A 20,238-nucleotide genomic window follows, 5' to 3' on the forward strand; every position below is an offset into this window, starting at 1 on the left:
ATGGGTGTGTCAAATTTAATAACAAGAGGGTCACCAGGTGGCCACATCCTCCCCTTGTTTCATACCTTCTGTTCCAGTCCATTCTACCCTCATAAATTTGAGTACAAACAAGGTTGGTTGTACAAAGAGGTCAAAAGCAGCCCTTAGGAAGCATTATCACTCAAACAAACATGTGGATTATGATTCAAAACAAGATACAAAACTCAGCACCTCTTTCATTTAAAAAAGAAAAAGTGAAGAAACTTTTGGTAAAAAAAAAAAAAAAAAAAAAAAAATCCAGAATATTCTCATAGCTGCCTGGGGAGTAGATCTTCATTCTTGCACATAGACAGATGCCTTTATCTCCACAGAAGGCCACTTGGACTAAAACCAAACTGAGTCTGTTACTCATTCCCTCTCCGGCTCTTCTTGTGGCTTTTCTTAGATCTGAAATGGCAACACATACAAACCATTAAATTTAACAGCTGTTTGGGAACCTGGGCAAGGACTTTTGAGGAAGACTGGGATATGCTAACACTGATGGGGACAGAGATGATACCCAACATTCATAAATATACTTGGTGTTTTTATGTTTAAGAGTAACACCAAGTTAGGCATTCTCCAAAATTTACCATTGAGGAAATGACCTCTGAGAGATTGAGTGCACCTAACAGTGTACAGCATATAGAAGTTTCTAATAAAAATTTATCAAATGAAAGTGACTTGTCCAATGTCACTCAACTGTTAAGTGTTAAAAGTTGGGACTGAACCCCAGGTCTCCTGAGATTAAAGCTCATGCCTTTATTGAAAGCTGCAATCCTACAAAGGAAAAACAAAACACAGTATATATAATTCTAGTAATTTTCAGGGCAACAGCCCAACTTTGTCCTGTAATTAAGGAGAATTCCTGAGTGTCTCCATCAATACAAGAAAATTTCAGGTCCACCTTAGTTGTAATTGGGACTTTAATTTCTGAATAAAGAGTGAAATTCTTAAGTCAAAATAGAGGTTAATCCATACCTTTCAGGAGACTTTGAGTGGCTCCTGTGTCTGTGACTACGGTGATGACCTGGGGAAGAAAAGGCTATTGAATGAGATTCTACCCTCCTATTCCTCCACTGTCATTTCTCCCAATTCCTTTCATTGGCTTAATATTTTTTGGCCTATGATAGGGACACTGTTGGTAGCAGAGAACTGAACTCACTTCATATGTATTCACAAGGCTTTATGGCTAAATTTCAAAAATATCACATTGGGTATTTACCACTAATCTGTTAAGTCTTACTCCTATAATTTCAGATGAAAAAACTGAAGCTCATCCTCCTATCAACAAAGCTGGTAAGTGACAGTTAAGATGTGAAGTCTAATTTTCAAATTCTATATCCACTTCCTTTTTTCCTAGACAATAATAAAGTAAGGTACTACTGTACTGCAGGAAGCTAATTGCTCCTATTACATTTCTTTAAGACAACCAATAGCAAAAGGCCCAAATGCTATACCCGGAGACTTGGAGCGGGATCTATGCCGTCTATCTCGGGACCTGCTGCGATGACGTCTTGGACTCTTGCTCCGATGCCTTTCTCGGCGAGGGGAGGGGCTGTGGAAATAACTGGTCAGACTCCCACATCTGTCCGACAGTATAAACACAACAACAGCATCCCCCTCCCCAAATCCCTATCCTTCATCACAAGTCACTAAAGGCCTACCTCCTTCTTTTGGGAGACCGACTCCGCCTATACGGAAAGAAAAAAGAGAAAGAAGAACCTTAGTAGGTGCACTGGATATTGTAAATTGCAAAAATTACCCCAATTCTTCACCCAACTCTGTTATCCATGTCCTTTGTCATGTAACTTTAATACCCTCTGACTCCAAGTCTGGGATTGGCCACGTGACTTGCTTTGGCCAATGGGATACTTGTACATGTGATGCAAGCAGATACTGGAAAGACACTTGCATGGTTGGCCTTGTTTGCTCTTGTATTCTGCCACTGCCATGGGAACAGGCCTAACCTAGCCTAGAATGTGACACACATAGAGAAGAGATGAGCTGCTCCAGTCATCCTAGCTAAGGCTGTCCTATACTAGCCAAAAGACAACCGATTGCACCAGATGAGGGACCATAGTTTATACTCAAAAAACCTCCTATCTAAGCCCAGCTTAAACCACTGACCACAGACCTGTGAACTAAATAAATGTCTGCCACTGAGGTTTTGTGAGTGGTTGTTTTGTAGCAACTAATACATTGACAGACATTATCCATAGGCTGGCATTTTTCCTTCCATGAAGTCCAAACTTTTACGCTACAGTGCTTAAAGTCTCCCTGGAAGAGGCCAATGACTAGGGCCCTAACCTTCTGGGAGACCGACTCCTACTCCTCCGATAGCGTAGTGTGGGAGAGCGCCGGGGCTTGTCCAAGTCTCGGTAGCTTCTCCGGCGGTGATCAGGTGACGGCACTCTTTCCAACTGGAAAAGAGTTAGAATGGGTCAGTGATGAGCACAGGCTTATAGACAACCATCTAGGAACACAGTTTACACTCTCCTCCCCATTCCGTCCCAAATTCCACCTCCAAGTGACTTTAAAACAGTAATTTGAATACATGGATAACCCTAAGGAAAAAACAAGCAAAAATTTTTTAATGTTTCTAATCCATTATTGTTTAGTGCTGGTACCATTATTCTGGGACTATGTAAGAGTAGTGAGAGGTAAGTAAGTATGCTTCTTAAGAAGATGGGATTTCCAACGTGAAAGAAAAGAGATGCAGATGTAAGATCGATAAGATTAATAAGTACAAACTCATAGTGTACTTGAAGCTTAAAAAAAATTTTCCCCTAGCTTTGTTAACTGTAAAGTCCTAGAAACACAGCTGTAGCAATGAGCCCAGACTGTGGTCTCTAAATATCATATCCCAATTAATGCAACCAAGGGCTTCTTGGAAAACTGGCTAATTCTAGGTCCAGGCTAGAAGGTAACAAGACATGACTAGAACATATATCAGAAAGTAAGGGGCTGAGACTACTATGATTGTATCAAAAAGCCTCACAAGTCGAGGGGCCCCCACTGGCCAAAGATGGGACAATTTGAGCATCAACAAGGACAATAATGGTCCAAAACACACCAAATATGCTTAAATCCATGAACTCACAGTGTTACCAAGGGCAAGAGAGCTTTCCTCCTTGGGAGGATACTATCAAATCAACTCATTATTTTAAAAACTGATAAAGGGAAATAATTTATCTTACCTTATATAAACTGTACCTATGAAAAACTAAATGTTGATTTGGGAGGTTTCTCTTTATAGCAGTGTTACAGGTAACAAATGATGAAGAAATAATTAGAATATCACCATTTTACAACCCCTAATGGATCTAGGCAAAGATCATCAGTGGCTCCTAATATTACAAAAAGAGAGACAGCCAGACTTTGCTCATCCTGGGGGCAGTACACACTATTACCTATGAAGTAGTGTTGCTCCACTCCAAAGGGGATAAAAACCCCAAATCCAATTAAAGCCTCTAGACTCAAGTACTAGTTTACAGAAAATACAAGGGACAAATGAACACAATGAGTGATACCACAGGGACACAATCACAAAAATACAGATTGTGAGAATATGTACAGAATGTTATGACCTGATATATTTAAAATCTGCAAGAGGAAAAATTAACAATGGATGGAACTGACAGACTACAAGATGAACCAGTTACAATTTATGGACCTTCTTTGAATACTAGTTCAGACTGTTAAAAATGTAGGATAGCTGGGGAAATGTGAACACTGAATATTTAATGAGATTAAGGCATCATTGTTCATTTGGGGGGTGATGATGGTATATAGTTTTGCTTAAAAAAGGGGCCCTTGTCTTTTCTGAAATATTATGAAATATATGATGGCTGTGATCTGCTTCAAGGTAACTGGTGAGGGACAATTGGGTAGAGATGTGGAGGAAACAAAGCAGCTGAGTTGATCATTGTTGAAGCTAGGTGATGGGTAGATGGAGACACTTTCTCTCCACTTTGGTATATGATTAAATTTTCCATTAAAAAAAAAAAAAGAATGCCTACTTTTGGTCCTCTCACCACAGAAGAAGCACCTCAGCCTTGCCTGGCTTTCAATTCATGAATGATTGCGCTTCCTTTAGCACTTAACTTAGATGGAGCCTACTAGCTCAGAGCTACACTTCCATCTACACTGTCTCAGTATCCATAGGCCAGAATTTCTTATATTTCCCCCAGCCTTTTTCTATACATGTTCTTATAATTTTAATCACAAATGTTTTAGATCCTTTTTTTTTTTTTAACATCACCACAATCATTTCCACATTATCATATGCTTTTTTCTTTGGGCCACACCACACGTTATGCCAGATCTTAGTTCCCTGACCAGGGATCGAACCCTCACCCCCTGCAGTGGATGCGTGGAGTTTTAACCACTGGACCGCAGGGAAGTCCCTATCATATACTTCTCATAATACTTTTAATGGCGGCCTAATAGTCTGTTGAATTGCTATAATAGTTTACCTGACTGCTCCCTGACAGCTTGCTTGTTTTCAACTTTTCAGCATTTTAACAAGTAGTGAAAGAACATGACCATGCAGTAGGTGGTTTTTTCCCCCTAAACTAGGCTTACTCCTTAGTATGCATTCAATTATGAAGAGTATTGTTTTTGTCCGAAGTATTTATTTTAATAGCTACCACTTATTAAGCAATTATGTCCCAAAGCTAATGGCTTTATGTATATAATATATAATTTCATTTAATGCTCACAACAGTCCTAAAAGAAAGGTTTCATAATCCTTGCTTTATAGAAGAGAAAATGGTGATTATGTAATTTGCACAAGATTATACAGCTAGTAAACAGCAAAGCTGAGATATGGATCAAGGTCTATTTAACTATAAATCCTATACTCTTAATGACTACATATTGTATTTTTTGGTTGAAGAAAGTTAAAAATTAAAGTTTGAAAACAAAACAAAAAAGACCATTCCCATTCCCTGTAACTTTCCCTCCTCCAACCCTTAAGCTCCCAGGTGTCTGACCTTCTCATCCTCTTCTTCCTCCTCTTCGCTGGACTCCACGTCATCCATGTCTTCTTCTAGAGCACTAACCCGAGGCTCCAGTTGCTCAGCTTCCTCTAGCACATAGCGTTTCTACAGAGAACACAGTGAGAGTTGGGGGGGCTTGCTACCTCCTCTATGTCCTGAAGCTGCAACACTGGGCTTCTGGGAGTGAGAGAAAACCTATGGTGCAGCAGGTGAGGCAATTTCATTTCAAAGACATCCTAGACAATTCAAGATTTTCCTAAGGAGTTTCGCATACCTGGAATCTATATATATATTTTAAGTTCCCCTGTAAAGAGATAAATACAAAGTGGAAGAGAGCATCACTTTTCTATTGCCTCTACTCCCTGTGATCTTATATTCTAAGGTCACTAGAATATCAATCAGTATGGGTATAGCCTTGAATAAAAAATATGGGCTTCACACACAAGGGCCAATAGTTTGAGACTGTTGGCTGGTAGTTCTGCCAGGAGAGGCTCAGACCAGAATCTAACCCAAGAGATCCATTGAGACTCAGCCCAGTTTGGGGGTTTGGGTCCTGCTCTGAAGTAGCACCAACTCTCGACTAGACCCAGGATTTAGGGTAGCTGTCTGCAGTCATGCATTTTGAACAAGGCTCAGGATATAAACAATCCATTTCCTGGTTCCATTTCTTCTAAGATGTGGCTTAGTAGTCCTTACTGAGTGACTAAGGACCTGAAAGGCAAAGGTGAGTTTAAAACTGACAAATGGACTGGGTCATAAGACCCCTTACCATTTTTTGTGCCAAGGACATAGAGATCATTGGATAGCCCTAAAATAAATAGTAACATTTGTTCTCTATTTTGCTCTCACTCATCACTAACAAAATTCTACGAAGATTAGGAGAAATGAGACAAAGATGCCATTTAGTGAAGTCAATCCCTTGAAAAAGGGCTCCTTGGAAAGGATCACCACAGTCTGGGATCTAGGACTGCATCAGACAGGGCATCTAGAATCCCTAATGTTCACCAGACTTGGAAGTGACTGAAGTCAGTGTATTAACTTACAGTATTTGTGTTTGACAAAATTAGAATTCATTCCAGAGCAACTCCTTGCCAATGTCAGGGCACATGAGAAGCTAAATTGATGCCCTATGAGTTGCTTAATAGGAACAGAAATCAAAGCAGAAGGTGGTCTTAAGGGTCATTTCATCCAGGACATAGAGAGGCCCACACCGGAACACACCCCTTGGTGACATAACAGATATCAGTCATATTTCAATTTCTCTCTCCTCAGTGAGGGTCCTGCTTTGTGGTCTTTCCTTCTAGCCTCCAGGCAGACTACCTCATTTGCATCAATATGCTTGCTTAGAGATGACCGAGCTTTGGAACCCTTAGTTATAACTGACTGCACTTCAGAATATTCCATTTCTTGCAGTATTTCTAAAAATAACAGTAGCAGCTAAGGATAATAAATGTGAGAATTGGGCCCTGAAATCAGGTTTTCAGATTTTAAATGTCATTCTTTTCACTACACAGTCTACAGTAGCCAATATGGAAAAGAAGAAATAATTTTCAGGATTATTTTCTAGGATTTTCTGTAACTGAGTCACTGTGGAGGAGGAGTGGTTCATTGCATTTAAGTGTGAGCACTCATCTACCAACTACATTTATCCATCTGGTTTGCTGCCTCGAGCAAATTTACCTCACCCATTTATTATGTATCTGTAATCCATTCTATTCTCTACTTTGAAGTTTTTCAGATCCCTTTGATCTGTTTTTTATTGAGGTGAAATTCACATAATACACAATTAACAATTTTAAAGTATAAAATTCAATGGTATTCCATGACCACCTCTCACTAGTTTAAAAACTTTCTCATCACACCAGAAAAACACCCCATACCTATTAAGTAATCACTCCTCATTCCCCCTTCCCTGAAACCCCTGGTAACCGCGAATCTGCTTTGTCTCTATGTATTTGCCTAGTCTGAATATACCGTATAAAGAGAATCATATACTACGTGACCTTTGATCTTTAAATTATTCCTTTTAGTTTATATCTAGCAAGGAAATGAGCACCTCAAAAGCAGGTGGGATACAGCAAATTGCTTCAAAATTACTGAGCTGCAGTAGGATCAAAAAAGAGACCTGAAGTTCTGGATCCTCCCAGTTTGGGTTTCTGTGGTTGCTTAAAACTTAAGAATTTGCTCCCATCCCCCATCTTAAACACTGTTTCTGCGACCCTTTCATTAATGCTGCTGATTCTTACATAGACATCAGAATAAGAGAATAGTAGAGCACTAAGAGCAAAAGACCCTTACTCTACAGGTATTCCAATGACTTTTGCAATACATTTTATAGTTTCACTGAGGTATAATCGATACACAATAAACTGTACATTTTTTAAATATACAATTTGATGAGTGTTGAGTCGTACTGTATACAACTGTAAGCCACTATAGCAATATAATGGATAAATCCACCCCACCCAACAGTTTACTTGTGCTCCTTTGTGATTTCTCATTCCCTTTCCTCCCCACTCCCTTATCTTGCACCTAGGCAACCACTGTTCCTTTTTGTCACTATATTTACATTTATTAGAAAGGAATTATACAGTACATACAGCTTTTTGTCTTTTTTCACTCAGCACAATTACTTTGTGATTCATCCACGCTGTTGTGCATCCATAGTTCATTTTTGCTGCTGAGTAGTACCAATGTATGGACACATCACAATTTGTGTCCATTCACTTGATGGACATTTGGGCTGTTTCCAGTTTCTGGCCATTACAAATAAAACTGTTATGATTATCTGTGCTTATGTCTTTGTGTGGACATGAGCTTTCATTTCTCAAGTAAATACCTAGAAGTGGAATAGCTGGATTGTATGGTTAACTTCTTAAGAAACTGGCAAACTTTTCCAAAGAGGTTGTACCATTTTATATTGTCACCAATAGGATACGGAGACTTCCAGTTCCTCCACATCCTCACCAACACCTGATAGGGTCAGGGTCACATTCTACTAGGTATGTAGTGTATATTACTGTGCCTTTAATTTGCATTTCCATAATGATTAACGGTACGGAACAACTTTTTATGTGCTATTGGCCAACTATGTATTTTCTTTGGTAAAATGTCTGTTAGAATCTTTTGTTCATTTGTCCACTGAGTTGTTATTCAGTTCAAGAGTCCTTTATATAGTGTAGATTCAAGAACTTTGGTGGATATATGTTGCGCAAATATATTCTTCCAGTCTGTGGCCTGCCTTTTTAGTTTTGTAATAGTGTCTTTTGAAAGGCAAGTTTTTAATTTTTATAAAGGCCAATTTATTAATTTTTAATAAATAATTCATGGTTTTATGTCTTATTATAGGAATTTGTCAAACCCAAGGTCACTAAGATTTTCACCTATGTTTTCCTTCTTTATGTTATACTCTTAGCTTTTATGAGACTATTATCCCCTTCAAGTTTATGAGCTAAGGGTAGAGATTCATTGGTTTCCATACGGCTATTCAACTGTTTTAGCACCATTTGTGGAAAAGATTATCCTTTCTCAATTGTATTGCCCTAACATCTCTGTAGAAAACCAACTGACCATATATATGTACACTTATTTCTGGTCCCTTTACTTTGTTCCATTTATTTACTTGTCTAGCTTTATGCCAACACAACACTGTCTTGGAATCAGGTAGTGTTTGTCCTCCTAATTTGTTCTTTTTCAAAGTTGTTTTAGATATTCTAGGTCCTCTGCATATTCATATAAATTTGAGAATCAGTTTGTCAAGTTATATCAAATTTTATTTGGATTTTGACTGGAACTGAATTGAATCTACAGATTAATTTGGGAGAATTGACAACTTAACAATTCTAAGTCATGGTATAAAATATACCACGGACATGATATATCTCCATTTACTTAAGTCTTCTTTCATTTCCATCAGTAATGCAATGTTTTATAGTTTTAAGTCTTACACATCTTTTGACAAAATTATCCTTAATTATTTTAAATTTTTTTTTTTTTCCCCGTACACAGGCCTCTCACTGTTGTGGCCTCTCCCGTTGCGGAGCACAGGCTCCGGACTTGCAGGCCTAGCGGCCATGGCTCACAGGCCTAGCCACTCCGCGGCATGTGGGATCTTCCTGGACCGGGGCACGAACCCGTGTCCCCTGCATCGGCAGGTGGACTCTCAATCACTGCGCCACCAGGGAAGCCCTATTTTAAATTTTTTGATGCTGTTGTAAATGGTACCTTTTTAGCAAAATTTCAAATTCCAGTTGCTTATAGCTAGTGTACAGAAATACAACCGATTTTTGTACATTGACCTTGTACCCTGCAATTCTGCATAAACAGATGAATGGGTAAACAAATTGTGGTATATCCATACAATGGAATACTATTCAGCAAACAAATGAAATAAAAAACTATTGAAATGTGCAACAACATGGATAAATTTCAACTCTCCACTATAGACCATTCCCTTTCTCTTTAGGCTACCTACTATATCTGTTTTCTCTTTGTATTTTACAATATTATTTTAAAAATCATATGCTGTAAGACTCATTCTTGAAAGATGCTTCACGGACAATTACTTCTCACTAGGAAAGGGAGGTAAGACGATAAAGATGATATTTAAGGTGGATCAGTCTCCCATTCCTGACCTTCCTTTCATCTGTTTTATAGCCTAGATTTTTATATGAAGATCAATTTGAAAAACTGCTCACAAAGCTTAAAAACCTACTCTACTACAATCTCCTTAATAATATAACATTTTAAAGAACAAAATTTTCTTGTGTTATTCACTTTTAAAGCCCTACCCTTCAATCACTTTTTCTGTTTTCTTCTCACTCCCAATCTCCTATCTTCCTCATAGACATGAAGACTGCTAATTAGGAGGACCATAAGAAAAAAGCAAACAACCCCATTAAAAAATATGGGCAGAAGAATTAAATAGATATTTTTCCAAAGGGGACATGCAGATGGCCAACAGGCACATGGAAAGATGTTCAACATGACTAATCATCAGGGAAATGCAAATCAAAAAAACCACAATGAGATATCACCTCACACTTGTCAGAATGGCTGTCATCACAAAAAATGCAAATAACAAATGTTGGCGAGGATGTGGAGAAAAGGGAACCCTCATATAGTATTGGTGGGAATGTAAATTGGTGCGGCCACTGTGGAAAACATTACGGAGGTTTCTCAAAAAAAATAAAAACACAACTGCCATATGACTCAGCAAGTCCACTCCTGGGTAAATACCCAAAAAAACCCAAAACCACTAATTTGAAAAGATACATGCACACCAATGTTCACAGAAGTATTATTTACAATTGCCAAGGCATGGAAGCAACCTAAGTGTCCATCAACAGATGAATGAATAAAGAAGATGTACGTATATGCAATGGAATATTACTCAGCCATTAAAAAGAACAAAATAATGCCACTTGCAGCAACATGGATGGACCTAGAGATTGTCATACTGAGTGAAGTCAGACAGAGAAAGACAAATATATGATATCACTTATATGTGGAATCTTAAAAAAATGGTAAAAATGAACTGATTTACAAAACAGAAAGTCACAGATGCAGAAAACAAACTTATGGTTAGCAGAGGGGGAAGAGGGGAGAGAAATAAATTGGGAGATTGGGATTGACATATACACACTATTATATATAAAATAGATAACTAATAAGGACCTACTGTATAGCACAGGCAACTCTAGTCAATACTCTGTAATGACCTATATGGGAAAAGAATCTAAAAAAGAGTGGATATATGTATAACTGATTCACTTTACTGTACACCTGAAACTAATACAACCTTGTAAATCAACTATACTCCAATAAAAATTTTTTTAAAAAACCTAAAGTATATTGTCATAATTACATTAATTTTTTATAAAGAAATATAATAATATATGTATATTTGGAACAAAAAAGAAAATGCAGTATATATATATACAATGGAATACTACTCAGCCATAAAAAAGAATGGAATTTTGCCATTTGCAGCAACATGGATGGACTTGGGGGATATTATTATTATTTTAAAATTATTTATTTATTTAAAAAATTTTATTTCATAATGGAGTACAGTACAGTACAGTGTACAGTAAAATGATTCAGCTATACAGTGAAGTGGTTCAGTTATACATATACTTGTACCTATTCTTTTTCAAATTCGTTTCCCATTTAGGTTATTACAGAGTACTGAGCATAGTTCCCTGTGCTATACAGTATTGGAGGATATTATTCTAAGTGAAATAAATCAGACAGAGAAAGACAAATACTGTATGATATCACTTATATGTAGAATCTAAAAAATACAACAAACTAGTAAATGTAACAAAGAAGCAGACTCACAGATACAGAGAACAAACTAGTGGTTACCAGAGGGGAGAGGGAAGGGGGGGAGGGAATTAAGAGGAACAAACTATTAGGTATACAATAAACTCTAAGGATATACTGTACAATGCAGGGAATATAGCCAATATTTTATAATAACTATAAATGGAGTAGAACCCTTAAAAATTGTAAATCACTATACTGTATACCTATAATTTACATAATATTGTACATCAACTATACTTCAATTAAAAAAAAAAGAAGATTCTGAGCTCCATGGTGTTTTATCATGTATGCGTGTAAAGAGATCTTTACACACATTTTATTGTGTACTGTGTATTGTGTGTATATGACCTTTATCTCTTACCTGTAGCCGGGGCAGAATGATATCACAGACTCTCTCACTGTGCAGTAGTTCATCAATAAATTCATCCACATGCATCAGTTCAAACTCTGAAAGAAAAATAATAAGCTCAAGTAACTAGGAAATAAATTTAAATAGCCAAAAAGTAAAAGAAGTGTAAGATTCTTTATGTAAGATATCTAACAGGGTACTTGGTATAGAAAGTGTGAATTCTCTGCAGCTTCCCTTTGCCTGCACATTCACTAATAAAGCTATTGCAGTGTGGCAGTTACACTGAAGGGACTACTGTCAAACCTGGACTCAAACTACAGCCTTTCATATTCTTGTCATCACCACCTATCTTCATTCATTCAACTCCCTTTTATTGAGGCCATTTACGTGCCATGCCTCTTCTAGGAGCTGGGGATAAAGGGATGAATGAAGCTGTCCCAATTAGCAGGAGAGACACAAAAAACAAACACAAAGAGTCCTGAATTGTAATGGGGTAATGTTCATGAATAAAATTTATAACTCAAGTACAATTTCTCATGTGAACCCACTAAGTTCCTGAATATAGAATATGTATCTTTTCCCCTGCACGGGTCAGCAAACTTTTTTTAAATTGATGTATAATTGACTTACAACATTATATTAGTTCCAGGTGTACAACATAGTGATTTGCTATTTTTAAGAATCATGTATCTTATATGGTAAGTGGAGCAATAGCTTCTTAGAATTTCTATGGTAAACATTACCTTAGTTCAGTGGTTCTTGGTTCTTAGTTCAGTGGTGTTGCCCCCTGCAACTATGGGGTGCTCTAGTGGGTAGAAGCCAGGGACGCTGCTAAACATCCTATAATGCACTGGACAGCTCCCCACAACGAAGAAATATCTGGCCCAAATTGTCACTAGGTTTAAAACTCCTGTCTTAGTTTAACATAATAGAGTCATAACTAAGTAATTTCATGATGGCCATGACCATGTCCATCTTGTTCACCATATTATTTTCAGTACATAGCATAGTACCTGCCATAACATTGACACCTAATATGTATTTATTCAATGAATGAATAAGTTAATAAAAGTTTAAAGAATAATACCAAATTCTTAACTTCTACTCCTTAGTGTAATATGTAGAGGGTAAAGGCAAATGCTACTAGTCTTTTGTTATGATACTAAGTGAGAAAAAGTTCTGACTGCATTCCCTGAATCCCATTTTACCACAAAATATGTCTCTTTGTAAAAGGTATGGAGCTGCCCCTCCTGGATACACTTATTATTTTTCAGTGGGATTCCTACATAAGCATGAGTACAGTCTATATACTGCAGGGTGAAGTATCGTACAAGAGAGGCCAGTAGAAAGAACTGTGAAGGTGTAATGTATGGAAAACTAACCTTGCCTGGGAGGTCTGGAGAAGGATTTTACAGTGAAGGTCATTCAGGAGCTAGGTCTTTATGGGATGGAGCACATGATGCAAAGCAAGGATTAACATGAGATGCAGTTGGAAAGACAGGCAGACGGGCAGACTGGGTAAGGTCGAAAGGAAGCTAGTAGTCTAATGGAGTGCTACTCCCCATGAGAGAGAAGGAGGACCTGACTGAAGGCAGTAACAATCTGGATTAAGAGCAACACTCACAATGTATGTGACAATGTGACACTAGAGATACTGGTGAAATAAAAACTGGCTCAGGGATGAAGGTCTAGACACCTGGCACCATACTCACCTCCATTTCGGTTCTGGCTCTTGATTTTTCTATAGTCGTTGTATAGAGGCTCCAAGTACTTGTAGCAATCAATTGCAGTGCCTGTCAACCTCATGTAAAGTGCTCCCAACATGCGGACATACCTGACACATAGATGACAGTGAAACAACAGGCCATCCTACAAAGTTCCTGAGTTTTACAACTGGCTTTTCTCATGACAGTAGTGGATAAACAAGTTCTTTCTTCTCTTTGGCAGATGAGAAAGCTAAATTTTTAGAAGCAGCATGGGGCAGTAGAAAGATAGCTAAAATATGGAGACCTGTGTTCAAGTTCTCATTCTACCACTTACTGGCTGTGGTTACTTAGGATATGCTGCTCAACTTTCAGGGTCTATTATATCATCTGTAAAACTAAGATACAACCTATTTACTTCATGGGATTATTTTAAGAATCAAATGAGATACTAAATTTAACAACCGAAAGTATAAGATTTATTTACTAACAATACAACCAATTTACATAGACATGAATATATAAATTGTTGCTAGGAAGCAGAATGCTGGTTATGGAAAAAAGTCAAAGTCATCTGGGTTCAAATTCTGATTCCATTATTTACTAACTGTGTAACACTGGGCAATTTACTTGCTTTCTCAATCCTTATAAAATGTACCTGATAGTCCCTAATTTGATGGCTTGGTGTATTAAGTAAAAAATGTATGTAAGGTGCTAAGCATAGCATATAGCTAGCACACAGTAAGTGCCTAATAAAAGTTAGCTGTTTTCTAGCCATTAATGTTTGTAAGATTCCTTTCTTCTCCCTTTCTCCTATATCCCAACTACCCACTCAAATCTCCACTTGGATAAAGAGTAGGCATTTGAAACTCAACAGTTTCTGTATATGACAAACAAAATAGAGTGGCAAAGGATATGGACTCTGAAACTAGCTTTGCCACTTACCAGCATTTGACCTTGGGGAAACCAATCTCTCTCTGCCTCAGTTTCCTCCCCTATATAATAGGGATAATAATTTTACAGGGTTTTGTGAAGTTTAAATAAATTATTATATTAAATTTTTTAGAATAGAGGGTGGCACATAATAATCTATTATTATGTCTGTCTCCTATACTTGTCTGTGAGCTCCTTGAAAATGGATAATAAAATAATAAGAGCAGCTTATATTTTGGGGCCGTACACCCTGCAACAGGCACTGTGTTGGGAGATTTACTGTTCTGTCTTCCTTAATCCTCACATCTATCCTGAGTTGCTATTACTGTTTCATTTTATAGGTAAATAAAGTAAAATTTAGAAAATTAAGTAACTTCTCCAAGGTCACAGTTAATAAGTAACAGGGTCTGGACATGAACCTACATTTAACACCAAAGTTTCCATCTTCTTTACCACACTATGTTGTTTTCTTCATCCTTAAGCATTCACTGCTACCAACATATTAGGCACTCACTTCTGCTTAGTATATGCTCAGTGAGTTTGTGAAATACTGTTTTTTTGGGAAAAGCCATCAAGACTGAGACAGTGAAGGAGAAGGTCAATATAATCAAAACACACAAAACACAAACTCAAGAGGCTCAAGAGCAAAATCCTAGAGTGGAACTCTGTGGAAATGAGATAACACTGTTTTCACTCCTCTTAACTAAAGCCAAATTCTGGACCATGAAATTGAAGTTTTTATATTAGCTAATAAACATTTCACTCACTTGAAATCTTCATTTTTGATAAACTCTACAATGATATCCTTCTCAGGTTGAATCTGAAGCATCTTCAAGGTCAAACACAGAAAGGGAGTTGGCTTTATGTTGCCACCATAGACACCACCCACAAATCTTAACTCCATGGCTTTATCGACAACAAGTTCAGCTAAGAAACAAAAACAGAGTGGCATCTCAGACACATCAGGACTAAGCTTTTCCAGGTTTGAAGTGGAGAGAAGTTAAAGCTAGTTCAACGTTTGGTGCTCCTGAATTAACAGTTTAATATTAGGAGAACAAGAGTGTAATAATAATTAATAATAGCAGCAGTCAATATACACTGAAAGATTATTATATAACAAGTACTCTGCTAAGCATTTCATATTATTTCATTTAATCTTCACAACAAGCCATGGAGGTAAGTTCTAGCACTGCCCTTGTTTTCAGCCAGGAAAATGAGGGCTAAGAAAGATTAAGTGATGTGCTCAAGGTCCACAGCCAGAAAGTGGCAGGGCCTGGGTTTTAATCCAAGCAGTCTAACTTCAGAGTCCGTGCTTGGCATCATGTTAGGAGGAAAAAAAGCCAGATTAAGAGTTAGAAGAAACAAAACAATAACAACAAATAACTCCTCAATAGCTACACAACCTTGAGCGAACTTCATCTAGACAATGGGGATAATAACCTTTCAATACTGTTGTCAAAATCAAACACTAGGGAAATACAGATCAATGGAACAGAGATAAACCCACGCACCTATGGTCAACTAATCTATGACAAAAGGAGGCAAAAATATACAATGGAAAAAAGACAGTCTCTTCAATAAGTGGTGCTGGAAAACTGGACAGCTACACGTAAAAGAATGAAATTACAACACTCCCTAACACCATACATAAAAATAAACTCAAAATGGATTAAAGACCTACATGTAAGATTGGACACTATAAAACTCTTAGAGGAAAACAGAGGAAGAACACTCTTTGACATAAATCACAGCAAGCTCTTTTTTGACCCACCTCCTAGAGTAATGGAAATAAAAACAAAAATAAACAAATGGGACCTAATGAAACTTAAAAGCTTTTGCACAGCAAAGGAAACCATAAACAAGATGAAAAGACCACCCTCAGAATGGGAGAAAATATTTGCAAGCGAATCAATTGACAAAGGATTAATCTCCAAAATATATCAACAGCTCATTGCAGCTCAATATTAAAAAAACAAACAACCCAATCCAAAAATGGGCAGAAGACCTAAATAGACATTTCTCCAAAGAAGACATAAAAATGGGCAAGAAGCACATGAAAAGATGCTCAACATCACTAATTATTAGAGAAATGAAAATCAAAACTACAATGAGGTATTACCTCACACCGGTTAGAATGGGCATCATCAGAAAATCTACAAACAAATGCTGAAGACGGTGTGGAGAAAAGAGAACCCTCTGGCACTGTTGGTGGGAATGTAAATTGATACAGCCACTATGGAGAACAGTATGGCGGTTCCTTAAAAAACTAAAAGTAGAATTACCATATGACCCAGCAATCCCACTACTCGGCATATATCTGGAGAAAACCATAATTCAAAAAGACACATGCACCCCAATGTTCACTACAGCACTATTTACAATAGCCAGGTCATGGAAGCAACCTAAATGCCCATCAACAAACGAATGGATAAAGAAGATGTGGTACCTATATACAATGGAGTATTACTCAGCCATAAAAAGGAACAAAATTGGGTCATTTGTAGAGACGTGGATGGACCCAGAGACTGTCATACAGACTGAAGTAAGTCAGAAAGAGAAAAACAAGTATCGTATATTAACGCATATATGTGGAATCTAGAAAAATGGTACAGATGAACTGATTTGCAAGGCAGAAATAGAAATACAGATGTAGAGAACAAACGTATGGACACCAAGGGGGGAAAGCGGCAGAGGGTGGGGTGGGGGGTGGGGTCGACGTGGTGGTGTGATGAATTGGGAGATTGGGATTGACATACATACACTAATATGTATAAAATAGATAACTAATAAGAACCTGCTGTATAAAAAAAAAAATCAAACACTAGGGACTTCCTTGGTGGTCCAGTGGTTAAGACTCCACACTCCCAATGCAGGGGGCCCGGGATCAGTCCCTGGTCAGGGAACTAGATACCACATGCCACAACTAAAGATCCCACATGCCACAACTAAGACCCGGCTCAGCCAAATAAATAAATATATTTTTTTTAAAAAATCAAACACTAGCTGTGTGAACTAGGGCAAGTCATTTCACCTCTCTTTGAGCCTGTCAGTTCAAATTTGAATAATAAAGGTACAAAGTTAAGGGCTATAGTAAGAATCAAATGAGATAATAGAAACAAATGCTAATACCTACCTGACACACAGATAATAAATAAATAAATAAAGGTTAGGTACTATTAATGGGAAATCACTTTATAAATCAGACTTCTCCAAGTTCCCTTAGGATAATTTCTATATTAATTCATTCCATATTACAGTTGGCAATTTATAGTTAGGTGCCAAGTAGCAGAGATACAGGTAGAGGGATAAAGAAGAGGGACCCAATGACTACTCTTATGGAGTTTACAGTCAGGCAAGGCAGAAAGCATTAAAAAAAAATATTGAAAGTGTGATCAGTAATTGAAAGAAGATGCAGAATGCAATGAAAATATATGACAAGGGAACATAACCTAGTGTTGGGAAAAAACGTCATGAGTTCACTTTTGCACATATGGAGTTGGCATGCCTTGGAATCAGAGACTTAGATCTCAGGGAGAGATTTGGGCTGCAGAGATAAATTTAAAGGCATCTATATATATGAGGTAACTGTGGTACAGATATCATCCAAGAAGAAAACTATGGAATGAGAAAAAGCCCCCAAAGTAAACCTTACATGACTCCAAAATTTAATGGCGACTCAGAGAAACAATATGACTCGTCCATGGACACACAGCTAGGATGGTGGCAGAGCAGTAACAGCAGAGCAGTAGTTAACAATGGTAACAGCACCACCGCCACCACTGATTACTGAGTGCTTTTTATTAACATATAGCTGTAACTATACCAAACACCTTTTTCATCTTGTTTATGTTTTCCTTTGCTGTGCAAAAGCTTTTAAGTTTCATTACGTACCATTTATTTTTGTTTTTATTTCCCTTTCTCTAGGAGATGGGTCAAAAAGGATCTTGCTGTGATTTATGTCACAGAGTGTTCTGCCTATGTTTTCCTCTAAGAGTTTTATAGTGTCTGGCCTTACATTTCGGTCTTTAATCCATTTTGAGTTTATTTTTGTGTATGGTGTTAGGGAGTGTTCTAATTTCATTCTTTTACATGTAGCTGTCCAGTTTTCCCAGCACCACTTATTGAAGAGGAAGTCTTTTCTCCATTGTATATTCTTGCCTCCTTTATCAAAAATAAGGTGACCATATGTGTGTGGGTTTATCTCTGAGCTTTCTATCCTGTTCCATTGATCTACATTTCTGTTTTTCTGCCAGTACCATACTGTCTTGATTACTGTAGCTCTGTAGTATAGTCTGAAGTAGGGAGCCTGATCCCTCCAGCTCCATTTTTCTTTCTCAAGATTGCTTTGGCTATTTGGGGTCTTTTGTGTTTCCATACACATTGTGAAATTTTTTGTTCTAGTTCTGTGAAAAATGCCAGTGGTAGTTTGATAGGGATTGCATTGAATCTGTACATTGCTTTGGGTAGTATAGTCATTTTCACAATGTTGATTCTTCCAATCCAAAAACATGGTATATCTCTCCATCTGTTTGTATCATCTTTAATTTCTTTCATCAGTGGCTTATAATTTTCTGCATACAGGTCTTTTGTCTCCTTAGACAGGTTTATTCCTAGGTATTTTATTCTTTTTGTTGCAGTGGTAAATGGGAGTGTTTCCTTAATTTCTCTTTCAGATTTTTCATCATTAGTGTATAGGAATGCAAAAGATTTCTGTGTATTTTGTATCCTGCTACTTTACCAAATTCATTGATTTTCTGGTAGTATCTTTAGGATTCTCTATATATAGTATCATGTCATCTGCAAACAGTGACAGCTTTACTTCTTCTTTTCCGATTTGGATTCCTTTTATTATACCAAACACTTTTTATACATTTCATTTAATCCTTAGAACAACTCTTTGACCTTTAAGTTCAGTATTACTATGCTCGTTTTACAGTAAAGAAAGCCACGGTTCGCTGGGGTAACACAGCTCCAAAAGAGGAGCCAGAATTAAACAAAGATCAAAGACTACCTGGAATATTTCTCTGAATAGCATATATTTATATTAGGACTGGGATGTGGAAATACTGCAAATGGTCCAGATTTGAGTATAGGACGATCATGAATTGGTTTCAAGCATATTGACATTCCTTTAAGACCTTCAGGGTCTCTGTGCTGTTTGGAACCCAGCAAGTTATCATTAAACATGTAATGACTCAAAGAACCGCAACGTGACACCCTTCCGAATGAGGTCCTATCAGATCCATCTGTGTTCCCAAAGCCCAACACAAGACTAGGCACAGAGTAGGCGCTCAGATTTTTCTGAATGACAATGATTCCCCTCTAGTCTCACCCCCAGGGGCCAGTCCTATCGGACTGGTCTGGAGAACTGGGCCACAAGATGACCGGGGTTGGGGCGGGGGGATCGGCGCGCTCTTGCTCACCTGTAAGGCCAAAGCACTCCTCTTTCCAGTATTTGGACTCATAAATGCGCGTCCGAATGATCTTCTCCACCAGATACTGAGGGTTGGTGCCGTGGATGCTGTGCGCATCTTTTACAGTACGGTTCGCCATTTTACACCTCCTTCCGTTCTATTTCCGTCGGGTTCTTTAGGACGTCACATCCAGGTTAAAAAACCGGAGTGGAATGGAGAAGGATGGAGGAAGTCTCACTAAATAGTTTGGGCGACCATCTTGAACCCGGAAATGTTTTAGAGTCGGGCACTTTCTTGCGCGAACGGCGTAGCATACCGAATCAATGATGGCCTCTGACCGTTGACGGATGTACGTCCTGCGTCCCCTCCTTAGATGGGCGGGGCGGAAGGGCTGGCTGCTGACGGAACGTGGAGACACCCTGGGGGCGGGGCTACGGCGTTGGCGGGAAATTTCTTTTTCTCCACCTTCTGTCCATTCCTTGGGAGGC

General features: G+C 38.0%; 1 protein-coding gene across 1 annotated transcript; it reads right to left on the minus strand.

The window, feature by feature from the left end:
• Position 1: 1 nt before the first annotated feature.
• Positions 2–20,078, minus strand: PRPF38A (pre-mRNA processing factor 38A). The gene is made up of 10 exons (XM_060140063.1): positions 19,760–20,078; positions 15,104–15,263; positions 13,413–13,534; positions 11,713–11,798; positions 5,016–5,126; positions 2,329–2,441; positions 1,686–1,712; positions 1,479–1,576; positions 1,000–1,048; positions 2–426 (listed from the first exon to the last, which is right to left on the minus strand). Exons 1-10 carry the CDS (start codon positions 19,887–19,889, stop codon positions 384–386), a joined length of 939 nt encoding a protein of 312 aa, XP_059996046.1. The 5' UTR covers positions 19,890–20,078; the 3' UTR covers positions 2–383.
• Between the last annotated feature and the right edge of the window lie 160 nt (positions 20,079–20,238).

Source organism: Lagenorhynchus albirostris, chromosome 2, assembly GCF_949774975.1.
Source record: "Lagenorhynchus albirostris chromosome 2, mLagAlb1.1, whole genome shotgun sequence".
In the NCBI taxonomy this organism is placed as follows: Eukaryota; Metazoa; Chordata; class Mammalia; order Artiodactyla; family Delphinidae; genus Lagenorhynchus; species Lagenorhynchus albirostris.